Raw genomic sequence first — 21809 nt, 5'->3', positions numbered from 1 at the left:
AGCGCGTGGAAGAGAAAAGAGATGATCACTGCCGCCGTCTCATCCAGAGCGGCTTGCTTCTGAATTCTTCTCCATAACCAGTAACAGATGTGTGGCTGGCACTGGAAAGTTGCATAACTGTCTCCACATTGCATTCAACTGCCGTCCACTATTGCCAATACGAGGGGGATCTCCCCAGGGTTGTTAAAAAAGACAATCCAGTTTAAAAATCTGTGTTTTTCAGGGCACCTGGGTGGCTTAAGCAACCGACTCTTGATTTCAGCTCATTCCTGATCTCAGAGTCATGAGATCGAGCCCTGCGTCAGGCTCCGCACTGAGCTTAGAGCCTGCTTGGGGTTCTCTCCTCCCTCTGCCCTCTTCCTCTCCCGCTCTTGCTCCCTCCCACCACCCAAAACCCCTATCTTTATCTTGTTAAAGAATTATTTCCTTGCTGGAAGGTGTAAAGGCAGTGGTTAGAGTGGCAGTAATGACAATCACTGCTCTTGAGTTGCAGTTTATTATAAGGAGGAACTTCCTAATGATCAGAAAAGAGTAAGTCTCTGCCTAGAGGTCAGCAAGGAGAGTTTGGATGAATGCTTACCACCTGGGATGTGGGTAAGAGATTGCTTCAGCAGCAAGCTAGAGGATTAGAGCAGTGAGCTCTAAGGTTACCTCCAAATCAGAGTTGCTATGACTATGATTATTGATCGCTTTTTCCTCTTGCTGCTTTTCCGGAGGAGAGACAGGAATTCATGGGTACAGTGTGACATGATGCCTTCCAGGCTCAGCCTCACTCTTGCCTTACATCTTCCTGTTGAATCCCTCCAGTCACCGCTCTCATGTTATCCCTGTGCTGCCCCGTAAGGAAGTTCAGTCCTTCTGTATTCGCCTTCTCTCGCTGGACCCGACACGTTAGATTGCCATTCCTATCTGGAATGTCTGTAGGGCCGGCATTTAGGGCTTCCAGATTCATATTCCACAACCTAAAACAACCTGGCCTCATTCACGAAAGTATTCGGGAAAGAGGTGAAGGGGGATTTCAGAATTTTCAGCGCTTTGCCACGTTCCTGCCTCATTTCACTCTTGTTTGTCCTCTGTTAAGTAAGTGGCATGGACCCCATTTTAGAGATGGGCAAACAGAAGCCCAGAGAGGTTCAGTGGTTTGCCCATGTAAAAAAAAATTTTTTTTTTAAGATTTATTTTAGAGAGCAAGAGAGAGAACGAGGGGCTGCCAGAGGGGGAGAGGGAGAGAGAATTTAGAGTAGACTGTACACTGAGCACAGAGCCCAACATCAGGCTTGATGTGGGGCTCCCTAAGGGGCTCGATCTCACAACCCTGAGGTCATGACCTGAGCCCAAACCAGGAGTCAGTCGGTCGCTTAACTGGCTGCACCACCCAGGCACCTCTGGCTTGCCCATTTTTAGCAGAAAAGTGAGAGGAGAAGGAATAGGACAAAACCATCCTAATGGCCAGGAGTCCGTGCTTCCTGGGTTTATGGTGATCTGCCCAGTTCTCCCCCACCGAGCCTGGTGGTCTTTCTCCTGCTCTTGGCAGCCTCATAGCCCAACAGCTTTAGTTAGGGTCCTGACTGAACTTTTAATTAAGAAAAACAAAATGGTAGTGGTTTCATGTAGCTGAATAAATAGCAGCTATTGAACTTATAGCTTATTTAAAGCATCAAATATCAGGAATGGAGTAACTTTCATTTGAGCCTGCGATCTAAGCATTCAGACAGAGCGAGCTGAGCAGTCTATGCTAGCATGCTGGTCAGCTCAAACTCTGGAAACTTCCCAACGTGGCCGTCTTTGAGTTACCCTTCTGCAAAATAAGGGACTTGAATTTTACATGAGTAGTTTCATGGAGTGAGAAAGTCTAGAGAGAGGACACAGGAGGCCTAGACTGCATTGACTGCAGTCTGAAGAACACTACTACTTCGTTTTGTGAGCTTGAGCAAATCATATAACCTCCCTTTCTTTAATGACTTATCTGTAAAGTAGGTATGATGACCCAAGGGAGATAATTGGGAAGTCTGAATAAAATATTTTTTTTTTTAGGGACGCCTGCCTGGGTAGCTCAGTCAGTCAAGTGTCTGCCTTCAGCTCAGATCATGATCCCAGGGTCCTGGGATCGAGTCCTACATCGGGCTCCTTGCTCAGCGGGGAGCCTGCTTCTCCCTCTGCCTGCTTGTACTCTCTCTCTCTGGCAAACAAATAAATAAATAAATAAAATCTTAAAAGAAAATCTTTTTTAAATTAAAATTTATGTAAATACATGGCAGCATTGCTCAGTATTATAAAAGAAAGACCATGCATCATACATTCTGCAGATAATATTTTCAGGCATGATTTTGACTGCGTGTGTGTGTGTGCGTGTGTGTGTGTTTAATCATCTGCTGAACACTTTTGAGCAAGGAAGGAAGATTTCTTAGAAGAAAAATAACACAAACAACAAAAGGCAAGAAAGCAGGACTATCCCAGATGTATTGCTGTCTTCACACAAGCTCACCTCGGACGTCAGCACTCTTTCCACTCCCTCAGAATTATCCATTCACACCCCGAGCCTTAGTGAGGATGAAGGATTTGCTGACGGTGTCCCCGGGGTAGAACACAGGTCCTGGGAGGCAGCTTTCCCCTTCCTCCATGGCCACACTCAATCTCGGTGGAGCTTTCTTGATTTACAACAGTTCTGTGCCCCATCCTCCTGCTCCCCAGCCTCATCCCAGCACCCAGCAATGCCTAAACACCTGGGTGCGTGACCTCCGCTCTCATTTAAGTGCCCCCTTCTCCATTTCTGGTAAATAAAAATTTTCTCAAGGCAAGGAGAGCAAGATCACCAGGCCCCGGAGGGGGCGGGGATGCGGTTGGGAAGGAGAGGGCTCTGGAGAGACACCCACGGAGCCTCACCTCTTTTTTGGAAGGTGAGATGCAGAAGAGTCTGAGAAGGTTAACAAGCCTGCGAAGCCTGCAGCCCCAACCAGGTGAGACCAAGAACACAGCCCTTTCCCATGTGTGAGGAGAGAGGCCGAAAGCCAACTGTATGTGTAGAGTCTTCCAAAGACCTTCCAGGGTGTGGACATAAGTAATGCAGGAAGAGTTAAGGAAGGCTTCAAAATCATATAGAAGAAAGCCACTTTTTGGGGCGCCTGGGTGGCACAGCGGTTAAGCGTCTGCCTTCGGCTCAGGGCGTGATCCCGGAGTTATGGGATCGAGCCCCACATCAGGCTCCTCCTCTGGGAGCCTGCTTCTTCCTCTCCCACTCCCCCTGCTTGTGTTCCCTCTCTCGCTGGCTGTCTCTATCTCTGTCAAATAAATAAATAAAATCTTTAAAAAATAAAAAAGAAGAAAGCCACTTTTTATGCTAAGGAGACAACTTTTTTTTTTCTGACCTAAAATATCATATGTACCTATTTAGCTACTTGTCGGCAGCGTAGAAATAAAAAGTATTAATACAGTGCATGTTGTTATGACCTGGCGTTCTTGTGACCTGGGAGTGTAGGTCTGACTCATTTATACTAATATATACTCGTTTATATTTAGTATTTTTCACTCTAGAGAATTTACAGCATTGCTGAATGTGAGTAGAGTTTGTTACCTCCTGAAGAAACCTCATCTTCTCTTCCCAGTTCTGCTGGTCTTATTTGTGTGATCCAGAAAACTTGCTGATCTTCCTGTTCTTAATACACATCTGGACAGCTGTGAGCCAAAGACCCCAAAGTCCAAGCTTTCTTTTATTTAAAGACGGCTTTTTTTTTTTTAGAGGTGTAATTTAGGAGATTTTTCTGCTGTTCTGTGATAAAATTCAGTGAAGCGGTGGAATTAATAAACTTTACTTAGAATCAAGGTCACTTGGAAGGTTGAGTTATGTAGATCTGTGGTCAAGATTACCCAAATTAGGGGTGCCTGGGTGGCTCAGTCAGTGAAGTGTCTGTCTTTGGCTCAGGTCATGATCCCAAGGTCCTGGGATCGAATCCCCGAGTCGGGCTTCCTGCTCAGGGGGGAGCCTGCTTCTCCCTCTGCCTGCTGCTGCCCCTGCTTGCTCAGTCTCTCTCTCTCTCTCTCTCTCTGACAAATTAAAAAAAAAAAAAAGATTACCAAAAGTACACCACTAAGCTCCAGATGGACAGGTCCCATTTGCATGTGATACATACACATATTTTATAATGCCCGAATGAACGAAAAAACCATCAGAATCTTAGTCAACCTTTTACCTCTGCCATCTTGGCACAGAAGGAGGAGATCCACTATTAGACACGAGTAGACGTTGAACCTAGTATTTGAGTGCAGTATGGTATTAACTGACAAGTGCTGCTAACTTAATCCCTATTTTGTATCGGCTGGTCTATAATGATTGTTGGCGTGACTTCTAAGCAGATTGCCAGTCTATAGCAAGTTGGAGTATTTCTTAAATATTCAGGAGTGAACAGATTCTGCCTACAGGAGGTAAATCATTTTAAGGTAGTAGAGCATTATTCTCTGGGGGCTAAAAAGTGACCCATCCCCTTCGGAACAAAAGCCGAGCAAAATCAAGATGAAGTGGCCCACGGAGCATAGATCGGAAGTGACAGGCAAGGAGGCCCTGGAGAATCAGCTGCCCTTGGGCTTCACTTTGCAGGCTGGGGCCCTGGGGCTGTGTCATTTGCCCAAGGTTGTACTGGTGACTGAGGCGTGTCCTTGTCCACATACAGTCTTTTAAAACAAGCGGAGCATTCCTTGGTCTGGAGCTAGAACAGGACACCCTTCCCCAAGGTGACCGCTGGATTGCATTTAAATAACTAAAAAAGGCTTTTTCCAGGTTTCTTGAGGATCAGGTGAGTGTTCAAAGATGAGCTGCTAAAATGACTCTAAATTGCATTACAAGGCTGACCTGGCAGGAGTGGGACCGTTCATTCAGCAGTCCTTCTCCTTGGCTGACCTGAGAGCCTTTTTGTGAATCTGATGTGAAAATAAGCAGCCCGTTAGGGGCACGTGTTTAAGCACATCTCATGTGGTTTGTCCGTAATTGGACTTGCAAAAGGACATTTAATAAGTAATTCTGAGGAGGGCCCGTTCTGAAGGAAGAGGGTGAAAGGGAGCCCTGCGTGCAGTGGGTGCGGCTTGGAATTTGGGTTGTCTGAATCTGCATAATCATCACCTTGAACAAGGTGTTGCGTCTTAGTCCACTTATAGCTGAATGGGAGCTATCTTATCTGTGTGGCACATGGCCCCGCTGAGGTCCCGTAGGGCTCCTGGTGGCCATCTCTGGGCTGCGGGGAGGGAGGGCGAGGGCAGATGATGTGTGCAGGTGGGAGGGCTCCCAGAATGATGCCTTGGACAGGACCAGAAAGGTCACTTCTTCCTGGTGAGGGAGAATTTCTCTGCATTCAAAATGATCACATCTCCTTTGGAAGTTTGAGGTCACTGAGTAAAGGTATGGATCTTCGCTGTTCCTGACCCGGAATGTGTGGCAGAGGGCACCACGCAGCTAACAGTGACTTTCAGAAGGGTGCACACTGTTATCCTTTTGGTGGTAAGGTCACTTTTCAGGTGGCTCCGCAACACTGATGTTTTCCAGATGTTTCTCGCCTTCTCTCCTCTCGATTGGCTATGTCTTCCTCTCACCATCCTGCCCTTTCAGTGAAATTGAGATAAAAGTCTGCTTAGGGTCTTAGGCATGTTAGAATCACTCAGCAGTGGGAAGTGATTTAATATCTAGGCCTTATATTAATATTTATAATCACTTTTACTGCTTGTGACTTGCATAAATCCGTTTTTCCCCACTTGAACCCAATATTGAAGTAAAACACCTGAGCACCCGTTACAAAAATTTACTTTTAATGGTGCAATAGTTAGTAATAATCTGTGTAGGACTTATGGTTTTCAAATCCCTTTTTGCTTGTATTACCTTATTTCATACCAAACATAAATCTGTGAAGTAAATACTACTTTTAATCCTCATTTTACATGTGAGGGGAAGGGGGGCCCAGAGAGATTAAAGAATTTGCTCAAGGTCATAAAAATGATAAATTTTCATTCAGGCTCTTTTGTGTATTCTTTTCACAAAATTTAGATCCTACTGTCTACTCTTGTTTTTTTGCCCATATAAAAATGGGAAATGAGGAAAAAGAAAGCAGCTGGGAAATCAACTTAGGAAAAGAATAGAACTTTTCTCAAAATTCCCGAATCGATCTTTCAGGCCCGTTCTTAAGGGATCTTTTGCCTGTGATTGGTGATGGAATTAGTGCTGTGCAAACTACCCCCATAAAGACAGGCGCGGCAGTGTCAGCTCCGTTCCTCCCTCCTCGGAGTATAAAACCAAGGTTTGGCAAAGTCAGGACGCCCACCTCTCAGCTGATTTTAAGAGCCAGGGCATCGGACCTGAGGGCAAGAACTGAGTTGTCTTCCCCAGGCTCCGCAGACTTTTTAGTCCATCAGCATTTCAAAAGCCGAACACCCGCCTCCCACTTTGGCGTTTGGAAGGAATTTCTCCCCGGTTGTTCCGAGTGGCGCGCGGGGAGGGAAGGGCGCTCTCGATCCGGGGACCACCCTTGGGGCAGACCGGAGCAGCTCGTGCGCCCGGGCCGGGGTTTGAGTAAGAGTGCTCGCCCGGGTAATGCTGAGTAAGCCGCCTTGTCTGCTTTTCCCGTGCAAAGGTAAGGGGCGGAGGCCGCCCCCACTTTCTTCAAAAGGCCCTACTGCACGGTGAAACTGGTCCTTCCAGCCACACGGACCAATGTCCACGTTCCTTTCCTGCAAAAATAACGTACAAACCGGAGCAGCTTCAAAATACTTATTTTTCTGGCATTGAAGATCCCCCAGGACAAGGCAAGTTAAATGGGCGCCGAAAAATGTTAACCCAGAGATCCAGAGGCGTCTCTTTGACTGCGTGTGTCTTTGCGCGCGCTCAGATGAGTGAGACTTTTTTCTTTACTGCACATTTATTTCCCAGGCGTAGCCCGTCCGGGTCACGTTTGCCCACGGCGCCCCTCGGCCCTGCCTCCTCGGGGAGTCGGGCTGCTGCGGTCCAGGCCTCCGCCCCACCTGCGTGCGCCCGGGCCCCGCCAGCCGCGCCAGGTCGCCTCCGCCCCGCGACGGGCCGGGGCGCGCGGCCCCGGGGGCGGACTCCCGCCGCCCAGCTGAGACGCGATTCGTCACTCTTGCAGAACTTTCCCCCTGAAAATCCCTGCACCAGAACCAGCCCTCCGCCCCGGGGAGGTTTTGATTTTAGTGGCTTTCCTTCCTTTTATTTTCTGTCGTGCGCGGGTTTTGGCCTCGGAGCGAACTTGCAGCTCGTCCGAGTACATGTCCGCGGTAATCGCCCCTGCAGCCGGTTCCCCTGCCACCATGCACTGCGAAACAGAAGAATCCAAAGAAGGTATGAGTTTGATTTCTCGGGGTGGGGGTGGGGGGCGGAGGCCCAGTCCCGCGGAGGACTGTGGAGGAAAGGCGTAGCAGGGGGGAGCAGATGCGAGTTTTAAAAGGAGCGGTGGGTACTTTGTCCCTCGCCCTGCGTCTTCGCAGCTCAGTTAGCCTTCTCAGCCGGCAGCCCTTCTGAGACAAGAGGAGGAAGAGTCTGACCTAGCTCAGCCAGCCCGCTGCTTTGTAGATTAATCTGGAAACGAAACGGCTCCCGGCTCCCATATTGACTCCCCAGAATGCAAAATGTGCTTTAGAAAGGGCTGCCTGCCTACATCAGGACAGCCGAAAGCGACTCCCCTTGGAAGAGCCCAAAGAGTCCAGGGTCCCTTGAAAAGGGTTTCAGAAATTGGAAACTCCTTGTGTTTCCGGTTAAAAGGGGAAGCTGAGTGAGGGGGAGAAGTGAAAGATCTTCATTTGGGGAATAGGTTGGTTGGTGGGTTTTTGTGTGTGTGTGTGTTTGTGTGTGTTTTCCTTGCTGACTTTTCAGCAGTGAATTCATTTTGTTGGGGGCTTAAGGGAGCTGAGAGATGTGAGGGGCTCCTTGTGCAGCTTGCAACTGAAGAGAGTTTGTCTGTTTCTAACTTTGCCGAAGCAAAGGGTTTCATTTACTCCTAACAGAGAACGGGTGACAGGGCTGGAAAAACTCCAACCCAAACACAATTATACGCTGGTGTTAGTTCTGGGAGTTTATTTGTATGTGAGTGTTTGTATGCTTTGTTTCCTGAAACTTTATGTACACAAAAGTCCTCTTGTAAGTGGGGGTGGGAGTGAGGATAGTTGGGGAAAATTAGAGAGTAGGAAAGGAGACTGTTCATAATTATGAAAATTCCTTTTCTTTTCAAGTAGCCTCTTGGGAAACTGGTAAGTTTCAAGTCAGTCACAGCAGCCGCTGGGAGCCTGGGGAGCAGAAAGGAGCCCCATCATTCTCCACTTGGTAGACAGGAGTTAGGGAGATCCCTTGAAACTTGCCCTCTTCTGTCTTTTACTGATTCCCCTCCCAAAGTGAAGCTCTGGGTTTCATAATGTAGTCTCTGTGGGCTGATGTTTACCTTATTATGCGGTGTGGGGGGAGAAGTCCATAAAAGAGGCTTGTTTAATAGAAATGTGAATGAAAAATGACAGCCAGGAGCATTGTTTTAGAGTTTGATGTGGAGCTTGGGGGATTAATGTTTCCTTGCTGTGGCCTCTGTCCTGATGGAGCTATGTGCTGATGGATGCTTTTTCCGTCTTTGTAACAGCAATTTATAGTAAGTCAAAAGTAGTCGAAAGCAAATAGGAAACAGGCTGAGAGAATCCAGCCTGGTGAACTTTTGTGTAGATTACGAGTAGCATTTAAATTGGTATTTTTTTCCTAAGTGTGTTTTTCCTTTCTTCTGGGAAAGAAGGAGTGGGAAGAAGGTGGAAACACGGTATCCCAAAGTGTCTAATACATTCCTCTAGTAGTTTCCATGCTGTTCCCTCCTGCCCAGCTCTCTGGATGTTCACTTAAAACCTGGAGTGTGACGAGGTCCCTCGAGGGTCTCTTCCTACCTTGTCCTCACCTTGCCTCCACTTGCCATCATTTACATTCTTCAGATATGCAGTAATTTATCTGGCTTCTGCTTTTTACAGAAAGCCTAGAATCTTTAAAAAATAATAAGAATATGAGGTGCTGGAGTTTTAAATTGATGGCAGTTAGGGTAGAATATGAAATAACTCTTAAGGGAGATGGAATGAATACTTTATTAATAGAATCATTGTAACTTCTGCCAGGAAGTAAAGGATGTGTGTGTGTGTGTGTGTGTGTGTGTGTGTGTCCATGTCCATGTCCTGGGCAGTTGTTTTAAGACTGGGTATTAGCTGTGATCTAGAACCTTCTGTTTGGCTACCACCTCTCAGATGTCTATGAAAAGAGCCACACTGTGTAAGTGATTTTTTATTATCTTCTCTATCCTTACTAATCCTTTTCCCTCTCCTTAGCTTTTTTTTTTCCTCCTGATGGACTTCAGTATCCCATTTAGTGTGAGATCACCACAAATGCTTCACAGCGTCTACACTGCACGAAAATTGCCTTCTGATGCTTCGTGCCTGATGTGCTTGGGAGATACTTTTAAGTCATTATTCTGAGCCGCAGTGAGGGACTAGTATACTTTCTTTGGGATTAAATCTGAAAAAGTCGACTCAGAAGTCCTTGGAGGCCGACATATTTGTGGATGTGAGTGACTGTGGAAGCAAATGACTAGGGATATTGTTAAGCCATCATAGCTTAGAACGCACTTGACTGTGTGCCAGGAGGGCTAAACCCCCATCCTCGTCTAGAGCCCCCTCCTAGAGAATTGATTTAATTTTGCCTGCTTACAAATGAATAGGTGATTGTACTTGAGTATGAAACAGAGAGAGATAATCCAGGCCTCACTTTAGTAAAAGCGGAGTGAATTTAAGATCTCCGGACATGCGTGATGTGACTAAGAGAGCAAGAGAAATGAAGAGAGAAACCCAGTGTGTTAAAAAGGGGAAGGTCACGGGAAGGAGGCTATCAACAGTTTCCAGTGCACAGGGGCTTCCTGAGGAGATGGGTTGATGCCACATTCTTCACATGTAGTGGCGTCCTGTTGTGTAAAGTACTTCATTATGAAATAGGAAAAAAATGAATGGCAGCTAAGGTCTCTGAGGATCCTTCTAGTGCTAAGCATCAAGGGATCCAGGCTCCTATGTCCCCTTTGTTACAGTGTTGGTACCAGGAAGTGAGACAGGCCTTGCGACGGAGCGGTTGCTGTGTGGGGACTTGGGAAGAAGGAAGGGTTGAGGGGTGAGTGAGTTCAGCTTCTCCTCCATGGCCCATAATAACATTTCCCCACGGCCACCACCTCTCCACCAGAATCTCTCGTCTCCTCACCAGGCCTGCCATTTCACAAAGAAAACAGTAGCCCTTAGCGCCCTCGACTTCCTGCTCCCAGGGTGACAGACTCACTTTCACCCACAACCTCCCTCCTGGTGTCTGTGGAGCAGGGGTCCTTCCCCCCTCAGTGGATGGCCACTCCTTCCACCTATGGCTCGTCACCCACCTGTGGGCCCCACGGCTTTCTTGGTCCCTTTCTTCCTGCATAGAGACGTGCTCAGCTCCCTACTTGAGAGTGTTTGCCCTTGCTGGTCCTCCTGCCCGAAGTAGCATTCTCCCCACCTGACCCCCTTTTCAGTTCCTCGGAGCGGCTTTGTTGAACCTCCTGCCTGAATTAGGATCCCTGGCTGTCCTCTCTCAGAGCACCCGTTCTTCCAGTCACTGGCCCTGTTCAGCATCTCTTCTCCAGACCACAAGCTCTTGAGGGCAAGACCATGTCTGTTCTCTTCCCCACTGGGAGTGGTAAGAAGTGATCGTTGCCTATTTATAAAATGAGGGGCGCCTGAGCGGCTGAGTCTGTTAAGCGTCTGCCTTCAGCTCAGGTCTTGATCACAGGGTCCGGGGATCGAGTCCCACATCGCGCTCCCTGCTCAGAGGAGAGCCTGCTTCTCCCTCTGCCTGCGGATTCCCCCTGCTTGTGCTTTTCTCTCTCTCTCTGACAAATAAATAAATAAAATCTTAAAAAACTTTTCCCCCCACAGTTCCTACTTTCTCAATCTTTGTCATGGCTCATCCCACCAAGCTCTGTCTTTTTCTCCACCATTCCACGGAAACCGCCAAAATCACCAGTGAGCCAGCATTGGTATTTTGTCCTGTCCTGATCTTACTTTTTTTCCCCTGGCATTTGTGCTGGGAGGCCAGTGTTGCTGTGCTCTGCAACTCTTTCCTGGGTTCCTATGAGGCTACACTGCCCTGCTCTCCTTTCCTTTTTCTTGCTGTTTTCTGTCTAATCTCCTGGACCTCCAGCTGGGGGTCTTCTGAGAACCAGCTGCCTGGTACACACCCTGCTTTGAAGGTCACACAGGATCCTCCAACTCAGCAGGTCTGGACGGAGCCCATCATTTCTTCCTCTTTGCAAATCTGATCTGCCTTCCATCTTTCCCCTGAATAAATTGCTCTGTGTTTGGCTTGCTCTGTTTTTGGCTTCCAGATGACACATCTGCAAGGCGTCTTTGACCCTGCCCTCTAGTTTATCTTCCCTTCCACCTGGCACTTCATCCTCCTCATTATCTGTTAGATGCAGCTCCTTCTCTCCTCCCCTGTCCCTGCCTTGGTGCAGGCCTTCCGCATTTATACCCCGACGGTTGCCATAACGCCCTCTGTCATCAGGGCTCTTGGTTATGAGAAGTTGAAACGGACTCCTGCTGTCGTAAGCAGAAGAATTTATTGGAAGCACATTGCGCAGTTCACACATCTCAGAAAGGCTGAGAATGGGCCCCTGAAATGGAGGGGAGATGGAGCCGGGGCCATACCCTGGAATCGCCTGGTTAGGACCTCACCGCGGCCTTCGCCTCTGCCATATTTTTCACCTTTGTCACTCCTGGGACTTGAGATGTGGCTGAATGTGTTTGGCCATCCTCAGCATCCAGAAATCCCTGAAATCAGCTATTGGATTGGTCAGTGTGAGATTGTGCACCTGCCCCTTGCTGCCCGAGGACAGGGCACGTCTGCTTCCGGCTTTGGGAGTGGGAGTCAGGAGTCTAACTCCCACCACCTCTTGCAAAGTGAGGGCTCCTCCAGAAACAGGAAGGGAGTTCCGACGTGAAATCACCAAAACAACAGCAAATATCTGTTACCCCACTGCCTTTGTCCTGTCCAGCCTTTGTTGGAATCCTTTGCTGGGATCACTCTCACATGGGTAGTAATTTCCAGCGGGACTCAGTTTGGAGTAGATGCTTTTTCATTCTCCTAACACCCTAAACTTCCCTCCGTTGTACCATATTTTCACGTATTACTGTTACTGATTTTCTTTTTCTTTGCCTCCACGTCATGACGAGCTTTCTGATAGCTAAGTCTGTGCGTGTTTTATTTCCTGAATCCCCCGCGGCTGACCTGGGGCCTCTCACAGAAGAGAACCCAATAGAGCATTATCAAATTAATCAATGTAAAATGAGATTATGTCATGGGATGAAAACCTTTGAACACTTGTGCCAGTTTCTAGATCCAACCTAAAGGACAAACCTATGTAGGGTTTCTTAAATCCTCCCCTCTTGATGGTAGAGTCAAAACAAGCTTGTGTCTTTGATCTCTGGGGTCAGGGTCCACAGTGACTGGTCTCGAAGACTGAAGACACCGTTTTGACACTAAAATGCATTGAGCTCTTTCCTATGCCCGGTGTGGTGCTAAGCATCTGATTATGTATATTATCCCATTGAATCCTTGTATAATAACCTTTTGTGTCAGTTCCACAAAACAGTAAAGAAATCTGAAGTTCAGAGAGGTTAGGAACTGTGCCTAAAATCACACAGCTAGAAAAAGTGGAACTAGGATTTGAATGGAGTTTCTGTGGTTCTAACCATAGAAACTGTGCTTTGAACCCTGACACGATGCTCCTGGGGAATGTCCAAAAGCTGCCCTCCCCTGTCAAGCCTGGCTCTGAGGAGGATGCTGTCTATGGTCTTGCGCCTGTTTGTACCCCAGTGAGATAAATCAGGAGTGGAGAGACAGGTGTTTGGAGGAGAAAGTGGAGAGCCCAGGCCCTGGCTCTTTCTGTGCCTCTGGGGGGTGTGGGTAGTGAGTCTTAAGTGCATCCTTCTCCCCCTGATGAGAGGATCTAGAGCCCAGCAGGGCTGGTAGGAGGTGCCTGGCACCCACTGCAGTGGGAGGGACCCAAGCACCTATGGGACAAGAGCAGGGCCTCGCATTTTTGAGCGGCCAGCATCACTGTACTAAGTTCTCTCCCCTCATCCCTCCCTGCACCAGCCCTGACTTTGCAGAGGGAATGAAGAGGAAAGGCTCTGACGAAATCCATCGCCCTGGGTGTGGCTGACCTTGATGTCATGTATAATGTAAAAGGTACAGCATATGCCCCAAAACACTGGACTTTGATGTGATTGCGGTTCCTTTTATGTAGTCATTAGCCTTGGAGTGTGGTGTGCTCCCAAGGACTAAAAGTGGAAAATCCATTTAGAGATCCATGTCGCACTGTCTCTTATGCAGTGGACATCACTGATGACCTGACACCGCCCCACACCCCCAGCTCTGTCAGCTTCAGTACATCTGGGCCTTTTTCTTCCTCACTTCTGAAATTTTCATCAGACTGAGTACGTACCACGCCTTTCTAGTCCCCAAGTTATGACACCAGGGAACAAGCAGGATAACACGGATGATTAAGTTCCCTGTTCCTGGCTGTTGGTAATCCAAGAAGTAGCCAAAAAGTGTGCAGGTGAAAGAGAATGCAGTGGGGCCGGAAAAATCTCAGGACGTAGTGATTTCATCTCAGAACAATGCGGAGTTCCTAGATCTGCCACAAACTCTTTATTTGTCAACATTTCCATCTGTACAAGGAAGATGTTGACAACTTTGGAAAAGAAGGAGGGAGCGTGGTTGTGTACCTTTCTTCATCGAGTGGGTTGTGCAAAACGATAGTGTGAGCTGAAAGTTAAAGAAATCAACTCATTATGTCTCTCTGTAATATTTCAGGAAGATATGCAGTAAGAAGACTTTGTAAATAAAATGATTTTCCAACAAACACAAGTAGAATCACCACTATTTAGAGTTAAAAGCAACTTTGCACGCTCTTTTATCTTACCTCTAATTTTAAGAGATGCGGGGGCGCCTGGGTGGCTCAGTTGGTTAAGCGTCTGCCTTCGGCTCAGGTCATGATCCCAGGGTCCTGGGATCGAGCTCCATGTCCAGCTCTCTGCTCAGCAGGGAGCCTGCTTCCCTCTCTCTCTCTCTCTCTGCTGCTCCCCCTGCTTGTGCACGCTCTCTCTCTGTGTCAAATAAATAAATAAAATCTTAGAGAGAGAGAGATGCAGAACTGAGGCCCAGAGAGGTGAAGTCCAGGCCCTCTTGAACCCCCCCAAACTTATGCCTGTTGGGCAAGCAAGAAGTTTTGCAGAGCTGGGTTTTCGTATCCGGATTTGTGCATGAGATCCCTCCCCCTGAGGCAGGACACACCTCATCTGTTTGTATAGGCACCATTCACCAGCTTTGGGGGTGGGGAAATTTATAAAACCTAACGTGAGTGGTCGAACACCTGAAGATTTCCTATTTCACCTTCTCCTACGTGGAACTCGGGAAAATAAAAGGTGAGGAAGATGAGGAGGCATCGTGAGTTAAACTTTAGCTCCGCAAAAAGGTCCTAGTCAATCCCTAGCTTAGAAAGTGGGAGACCAAGGGAGAGGCAATTAAGCAGTGAGCTCATTTATTTTCATTCCTTTGAGAAGAACATCACTGAGGAAAATGAGCTGCGGAGGGTGCTGGTTGGACAGGAGCGCTCTTCCTTGGGGAGGACGTGTGCCTGTGTGTGGGTGGGAAGCGTTCAGACACCGGACGTGTGGTCGCAGTAACACATGGGCACCCCGGAGCCCCGCGGGCCAGGTGCATTCTGGGAGTCCGCCCACTGGTCCCCCGCCGCGGACCAAGAAATCTGAAAGAGCAATTACTTAGATCTCGTTCTTAGGGCTTGAGATCCCTGAAGAGGAGTGAGACGCAGAGCTGTAGTGCGTCCTGAGTGACTGCTGCGTGGGCAGTGACTGTCTGTGGGGGCTGCTCTGGGGGTTCTGTAGGACTCCACAAAGCCTGCGGTCTTATTAGGTGGTACCTTATGGTATTTATGGTTGTAAAGACAGATGGGGGGCTGGTGTTTGCGTGTGTAGGATCATCTGTGCGCCGATGCGGGAATACACGCTCCAGGTTTGCGGGGATCAGATCTAATTTTGTAAGGAATGGGTGCAGAGTTTCTCCCAAGGAAACAGTGGAGCAAAAGAGGCCACTAAGCAGAATACCCTCAGTGACCATGACAGCTTGAGGCTCCTGGAGCCTTATTGGCCAAGTCTGGGTTGACTGGCAAGAGGAGAATGAGCAGCCCAGGAACTCTCTCCTTCCAGTGTGACATGTCCTCTCTGCTTGATGCCCGCTCACCTGGCCCCGGGTATGTGTTTTCTGTGGCTCCCCCAGCTAGGCTGAGAAGTGGGGGACCAGAGGTGTCCCCAGAAGCACAGGCTCTTCTGTCTGCCATGGAAGTCCAGTAGAATCCTGCTTCCAGAGTCAGCCTCTCTCCCCCATCACTGGGCCTCAGAGACGCATAGCAACAAAGGTTAACTGAGTCAGAACCTCCTCTGTGGGGCCTAAGGTAGCAGAGGGGCGTGTGTGTGTGGAGGGCCCTACCCTCAAAGGACTTCAGGCTCAGGGCATCCTACACTAGCACATGTGTGTTTATAGGACAACATTCATGATGGGGAGCTTAGAGATGAGTACAGCTCAGGGAGGAGGCAGTGCACCCTATGGGACTCTAGAGGAGGGAGTATTCAGCACACGTCATCATGGCAGCAGTGACGTCACAGAGAAGTAGCTAGGACTTCAGCTGGGCCCTTTGGCCAAGGGGAGAGGGGAGGTTACTGAAGGAAGGAAGTTCACAGCAGGGTGTAGTGGAGGGCTTACGAACTGGAAGGCATTGGTGGGCCATGTTGCAGCAGTACACGGGGCCAGACAAGAGGCCAGGCTGCCCAGAGGGTCACCGAGTAACAGACAAGGCTCCGGGAATCAGGACACCACTTGTACCCCTGACCTTGCCCTTGGTTGTCTGCACAGCCTTCAGTCACTACTTAGTATCTCTGAACTTCAGTTTCCTCATTAGGAAAGTGCAGGCATGAGAGCAGACTGAAGCATGCCCAAGATCCCTCCCTAGGAGGGAAACGGGATTACTGTGTGGGAATTGGTGTTGGGAGGCGGAGGGGGGGTTGAGCTGGAAGAGGGCAGATGCCAAGTAGTGTTTTAAGAATACCAAGCTGGCAAGAGCCACGGGTTGGTCTGAAGGGCAGGACTGAGCCTGAGTAAAGGAGCCTGGGCAGCCGTGTGTGAATATCCAACCAGAAAAGGAGAGTTGCTTTCCTTATGGGATCTCTCAGGGAAACACTGAAGGGAGGTGGGGTCTGGGCCTTGGGTTTCGCCTCTGAGAACACCCCCCTTTGACAAAGGAAAGGGGTAAATGCAACCTGTAAAAGAAGCAGATAAGGAGTAGCTCAAGAGGTAGGAGGAAGACAAGGAGAGAACCAGGCTTTCGAAGCCAGGAGGAGGAGAGCCTGCAGAGACAGTGACAGCCATGTCTAAGGAGACGTTCTGAAGACCGTTGCTTTGCCGCCTTCTCTCTGGGGCCTAAGCAAAAGCTGGGAGCTAAGATCTCAGCCGCTGAGGGATGAGAACACATCATGAACATTCAGCCGGTGCTGAGTGGGAATGAGGGGAAGCATGTGGGGCGCAGGATGACTGACCACGCCGGGAGCAGGTGCCAGTCTCCTGAGGAAGGGGGACGTTCAGCCTCTCCACTGGTGCGCACCTTCACGTCGTAGTCGCCCCCAGATCCTCTTCTTGATCCCCATCACCTCCATCCACCCTGTCTCTGTGGCATCGACCGCAGTCAGCACTGGTGTATGAGGCTGACAAGTGAATGTTGGCAGGAAATTTAATCCAGCCCTTCCCACCAGGAAGAAGCTTTGGCCAGTCTGAGACTTAGAGGCTGTTTCTCGCCTCCCTTTCTCCTTCCCGTCCTCTCCCCCACCCGCCCAACGCTGGTTCTTTTCTCTCTGAGGGCACGTCGGGAGACTGCTGATGTGTTTGCCAGGGACACCCTAGATTTGACAGATGAACGAGAACTCTTCGGGCTTTAGTCTTAGACATATTAAATAGGATTTAGGCCACACTCATTAGTTGAGCCATGCTGAGAATATTTTGTATTTCTCCTGAGGTGGCAAGCGATTGTCAGAGCAGTGGAAACATGCTCGTCCCCTCTGAGAGCCCCTGAGAGGATGCTGGTGTCTGATGAGACAGCTTCCCTCGGCAGGTGCTGTGTGAATAAGGCTTGTATGACACCCAAAGACAGAGCCGGTCCGAGGCCTACCTACCATATTCACCTGACCAAGTCCCCATTTCACATTCTGTAGAAAGTGGGGGAGGGTAGGCTTGTCCCAAGGAACTAACTACTTTCCTTCTGTAAAGTTATTTGATAAAAGAGAGACACTAGTGCCCCGACTGTTCTCCTTATCCTAGAGCGCTTATAACATCATTTTCATCTCTGGAGGGTTAAAATGAAAATGAAGCCAGTTACAAAATAACTAGAATGAAAAATGGATCCTTCCTCAGGATCCCCAAGTCTAACCTAAACGTTGGACTCCAGTTCTCCAGAGAAAGAAGATGGTGGATAAAGAAGGAGGCTCTCGGGGGAGTTTTCAAGGAGTTGGAGTACCTACTGAGCGGGAAGGAGAAGGCTGCTGGGAAACCAGAATAGCGAGGATTGTGGAGGGAGGGAGTGGCCATTGGGCAGGTTTCAAAATTTCAAGGGAACAATGAGGAAGAAATGGTGAATGGGAGCAGTGTGGGGAGGGCAGGGGTGGGAGACGCAGGGTGGGATCCAGGCCCATTGCAGAGCCTCCCAGGGACAGGGGTAGGCGTGTGGAGAGGCAGGAAGGGAGGAGCAAGGAAATAACTCTGGAATGGAAAAAAAAAAAAAGAAAAAACAAAAACTTGGGCAAAAGGAGAGAGGTGAGGAGCGGTGTAACGGAGATAATGGGGTAAGACGTGTCGGTAGTCTGTCTGGTCTGCGTGACTGTGAGTTCACAGGGGATGTGACGGTGAGCCAGTCCCCCCAGGACGAGGCCCACTTGGAGGCCCAGAGGCCAGGGAAACAGTGGCGTGTGGAGGGCACAGAAGCTTCTCGATTCTTCCCGGGTGGGTGGGATTAACACAGGGCTCATAAACAAGGCCGTGACACTGAGGAATGCGGCTGCCTTTCCAGCTGCTAAATCGGGGCCCATCCAAAGCCAGGGCTGTGCTGTGTTGGCTTGGATTTCCAGTGACAACTCTTGCTGGGTTATAAAAATGATTTCCCCAAAAAGCTTGCAAAGGGCAGATGATAAATGAGAACAGGGCAGTAAAGCCAGCCTGCGGGAGCCATTTCAAAGCTGCCTGCTGTCCCATGCCACCCATTTTCTGGAAGGCCTGCAGGCCTTTTGGTGAATGGCTATTGGAGGAGCAGAGAGCCGTCACCCCCCTCCCGGTAAAGCTGCCCCTCACTCCTAGGGGGTCGGCCGACTTACAAGCCTGATGGGAAGCAGGCTTGCCGAAGAATTTCAGAACCAGGGTTTTTATGGGTAGAACTGGTTTAGATTATTTGGCTCACTCGACCATAGCTGACTTGATGATCAGACTGATAACCCTAGAAGCACAGGAGCGATGACTTGACATTCCTGCTGTTGCCCTCGGTCCCAGCATGCTTTGGGGTTGCCCCCTCTGTGCCTGGGCTTCAGGCTTGGGGGAGGGGAGCTGCTCCTTGTGTTTCTCTGCCGTGAAACTTCAGCCAGCTTGTGGCAACACGCAGAAGGGTTAATCGGGTAAAATCATAATTGCTGTTGGGAGAGACAGCCTCGCCCGAAGCCTGACACAGCCCTCAGGCTGGCCGGGGATAAGGCCCTTCTTTACCATCCTTGGTTTCCTCTCTTTCCCAAACACACGTTCTTAGATGTCACGTGATGGCGTTGGACCCGTCCATGGAGTTGCTGGTCCCGATCTGCATTTTAGTCCTCTGCCTTCTGGTTTTCGTCAAATTCTCCAGGGGCCCTTCCTTTCAAATATCATTAGAACAAAATAAGAGAAAAAAGGAATACATTGATGTGGTTGCCGTTGATTGGTTCCTTGAGGGAGTCTAGAGTCTTCAGATGTTTTTGTAAATGGAAATGTGGGGTATCAATTGCACTATTAATCTCAAGGGTGGGAGTGGGAGAAGTGTTGTATTTGGTGGTGTTGTTAGAACAGCCCAGAAACTACCAACAAATAGTCTCATAGAGTAATATTGTCTGTTGTTGTCTTTCTTTCTTCCTTTTTTTTTTTTTCATGGTATCTCGATCCTGTGACACAGTCAAACCTGTTTTCATTGTCTATCTTTTAAAACCTTCAGGTCGTCAGATTTTTTTAAATGTTCGATGCTGTTTTTTATTCCATGAATGACTCAATTGACGAAATGTAGGCAGCTACTAAGCTTAGCAGCTCGTTGCCATCATCGTGCCCCTGGACAGGAAGTGTTCTGTATAGATATGACTAACCAGTTTCCAGGCTTAAAAATAAAGTGGGGGATTTCTAGACAGAATAGGTCTTTGTCACTCATTTCAACAGCCCCGCTAAGCATGAAGCTCAAAGCCCGCCACTCGGCCTTCTCATTTTTTCCGTGCTGTCGCTTCACCTGACATTTTCTATTAGACAGATTGAAACTTATTTTATGGGGCTCATTGGTTTTTCATGAAATAAGAGGAGATGTGAGTTGTCGTGAGAAGCGGCTAGAGTCATGATTCTCTCCTTGTTGCCTCTTTTATCTTGAGCTCCTTTTAAATCACCACACTCCTGAGGTATGTAATGGGGAAATAATCAAAAGTCACCTGCCCAGGTACCAGCTTCGGCTCAAAGGAGTGAGAACGTGAAACTCCTTACCTGCTCTGGAAGAAATGTACCATTTCGGGGCACCTGGGTGGCACAGCGGTTAAGCATCTGCCTTCGGCTCAGGGCGTGATCCCGGCGTTATGGGATCAAGCCCCACATCAGGCTCCTCAGCTATGAGCCTGCTTCTTCCTCTCCCACTCCCCCTGCTTGTGTTCCCTCTCTCGCTGGCTGTCTCTATCCTGTCGAATAAATAAATAAAATCTTAAAAAAAAAAAGAAAACAAATGTACCATTTCATCAGATACTGAAAGGTTTTTCGGCATCTCGTTGCCTACAGCTCTTGTTTTAGGACTTTACAGATAACTTCATGTTTTTGTTTTTCTTGCACTCTCTCTAAATAACGTAATTTTCCCTCCCTTCGTGGAAATACCTTTTTTTCTCTCCTTTCTTTCTTATCCTGAGGAGCTTTCTTGGGGTCTTCATTCTTAACACCATCGCGTTTTGTGCAAATGCTAAATTAGACACAGCATTTATTAGATGAGAGCATCTGTAGCAACAACAAAAACTGTTTTTCTCTCTGAATCCTTCACTCTGAGCAAGTGTCAGTCTCTGAGCTTCTATTTGATTTTCAAATAAGAAAGTGGGCCAGGGAGTGATGATTTAAAATACAAAATGCATGCAAATGTTTTTAGTTTGGGCTAGGGAAAAGGCACTAATGCTTCTTTGGGACAATGAGGCTTCGTTTGCCAAGTTTAGAAATAAGTCCCAAACCCATAAAGAACAGGGTTGTGATTACCGTACTTGGGTCGAACGTGACTGTGACTCCCAAATGCTTCTTCTCCCATTCTTCCCCCTCACTGTCTCCTCCTCTGTTAGCAAGACTGAGGCAGGATGGAGTCTGCAGCCTCTGCTATGCTTTGGGTTAGAGTCTGACAACAGTCTAGTCTTTTGAAAATACGGGATTCCTGTAATTGTGCCTCAAATACCCTCTACTTGTTCTAGTAGGATGCTTTCAAGAGGAAAAGGGAAGTGTTTATACAAGCCAATTTTTCATCGAATAAAACGATTCCTTCATCGAAAATGTTTATTTCCTCTACCGTTGTAGTGATCAAGACTCATGTGGTAGAAAGACTCTTCTCGTCTTTATGATGGATGCGCGCGTTGTAGGCAAACAGAAAATGCTTGATGAATAATGGAGTGTGAGAATAGACATGTAGCCCAGGAGTAAAATTTTTGGCAGCATTAAAATCTCTACTGTTCTCATCAATTTCATGGATCATCCAAACAGTGGTGATGATCCATCATTTGTCCTTGCTGTCTGGTTTTTAGGTACAGGACGGTGTTGTAGTCAGTAAGCAGTTGGACCATGCATGGTTCCAACAGCCAACTAAGCCAAGATGGACGTTCAGGGTGTATCGTGCATATGGTGGGCATTTAAGAAGGCCTGGTAGGCCCTTCTTGCTCGTTCCCTTTGAGGCCATGTGGGAGATGTTCAGTTTCCTAGCCGGTGTTTTGAATACAGTGGTCACGCCAAAGCTCAGTGTAGACCCATGAGAGGGCACTAACCAGGTCAGTCCAGGCTGTTGGAGGCCATAACAGGGTAATTTCTTTCTCTGTTGGAAAAGTGATGGTAACTGGAGAACTGACTTTCAAATTTGGGTCAGATGGGCTTTATTATCAAAACATTTCTGGGTCAATGGAAAAGGGAGTGGTTTAGGCAACCCTTGTGTTTGAGATGTCTGCTCTTTCTTTCCCCCCACTGTTTTTTTGTTTGTTTATTTTACCACAGAAGCATCTTTCTGTTTCGGTTCATTAGGATTATATATCTATGGGGTTTTTCCTGGGTTCCAGCCACTGAGACATGGATCAGCCCAGAGACGCTTATTACTTTTAAGTCTACTTTAAAATAAAAAGCAGCTTTTAGGAGAAGAGAAAGCTGTTACTTGATTGGGAGACAGGGAAAGAGA

General features: G+C 48.2%; 1 protein-coding gene across 5 annotated transcripts in view; it reads left to right on the top strand.

Annotated features, from left to right (window-relative positions):
- The window catches only part of TNFAIP8 (TNF alpha induced protein 8), a 112644-nt gene that overhangs the window by 69387 nt on the left and 21448 nt on the right, over positions 1-21809 (top strand). Inside the window, exon 1 of one of the 5 annotated variants that reach the window (XM_008699017.2) lies at positions 7137-7330. The exons of the other annotated variants lie outside the window; for them this stretch is intronic. Coding sequence (XP_008697239.2) covers positions 7258-7330 — 73 coding nt within the window. The 5' untranslated portion in view covers positions 7137-7257. Of the gene's footprint in view, positions 1-7136; positions 7331-21809 lie in introns of those variants that run through there. 5 annotated transcript variants of the gene reach the window in all.

This window comes from Ursus maritimus, unplaced genomic scaffold, assembly GCF_017311325.1.
Source record: "Ursus maritimus isolate PB19 unplaced genomic scaffold, ASM1731132v1 scaffold_5, whole genome shotgun sequence".
Taxonomy (NCBI): Eukaryota; Metazoa; Chordata; class Mammalia; order Carnivora; family Ursidae; genus Ursus; species Ursus maritimus.
This window is presented reverse-complemented; position numbering and strand designations above follow the sequence as displayed.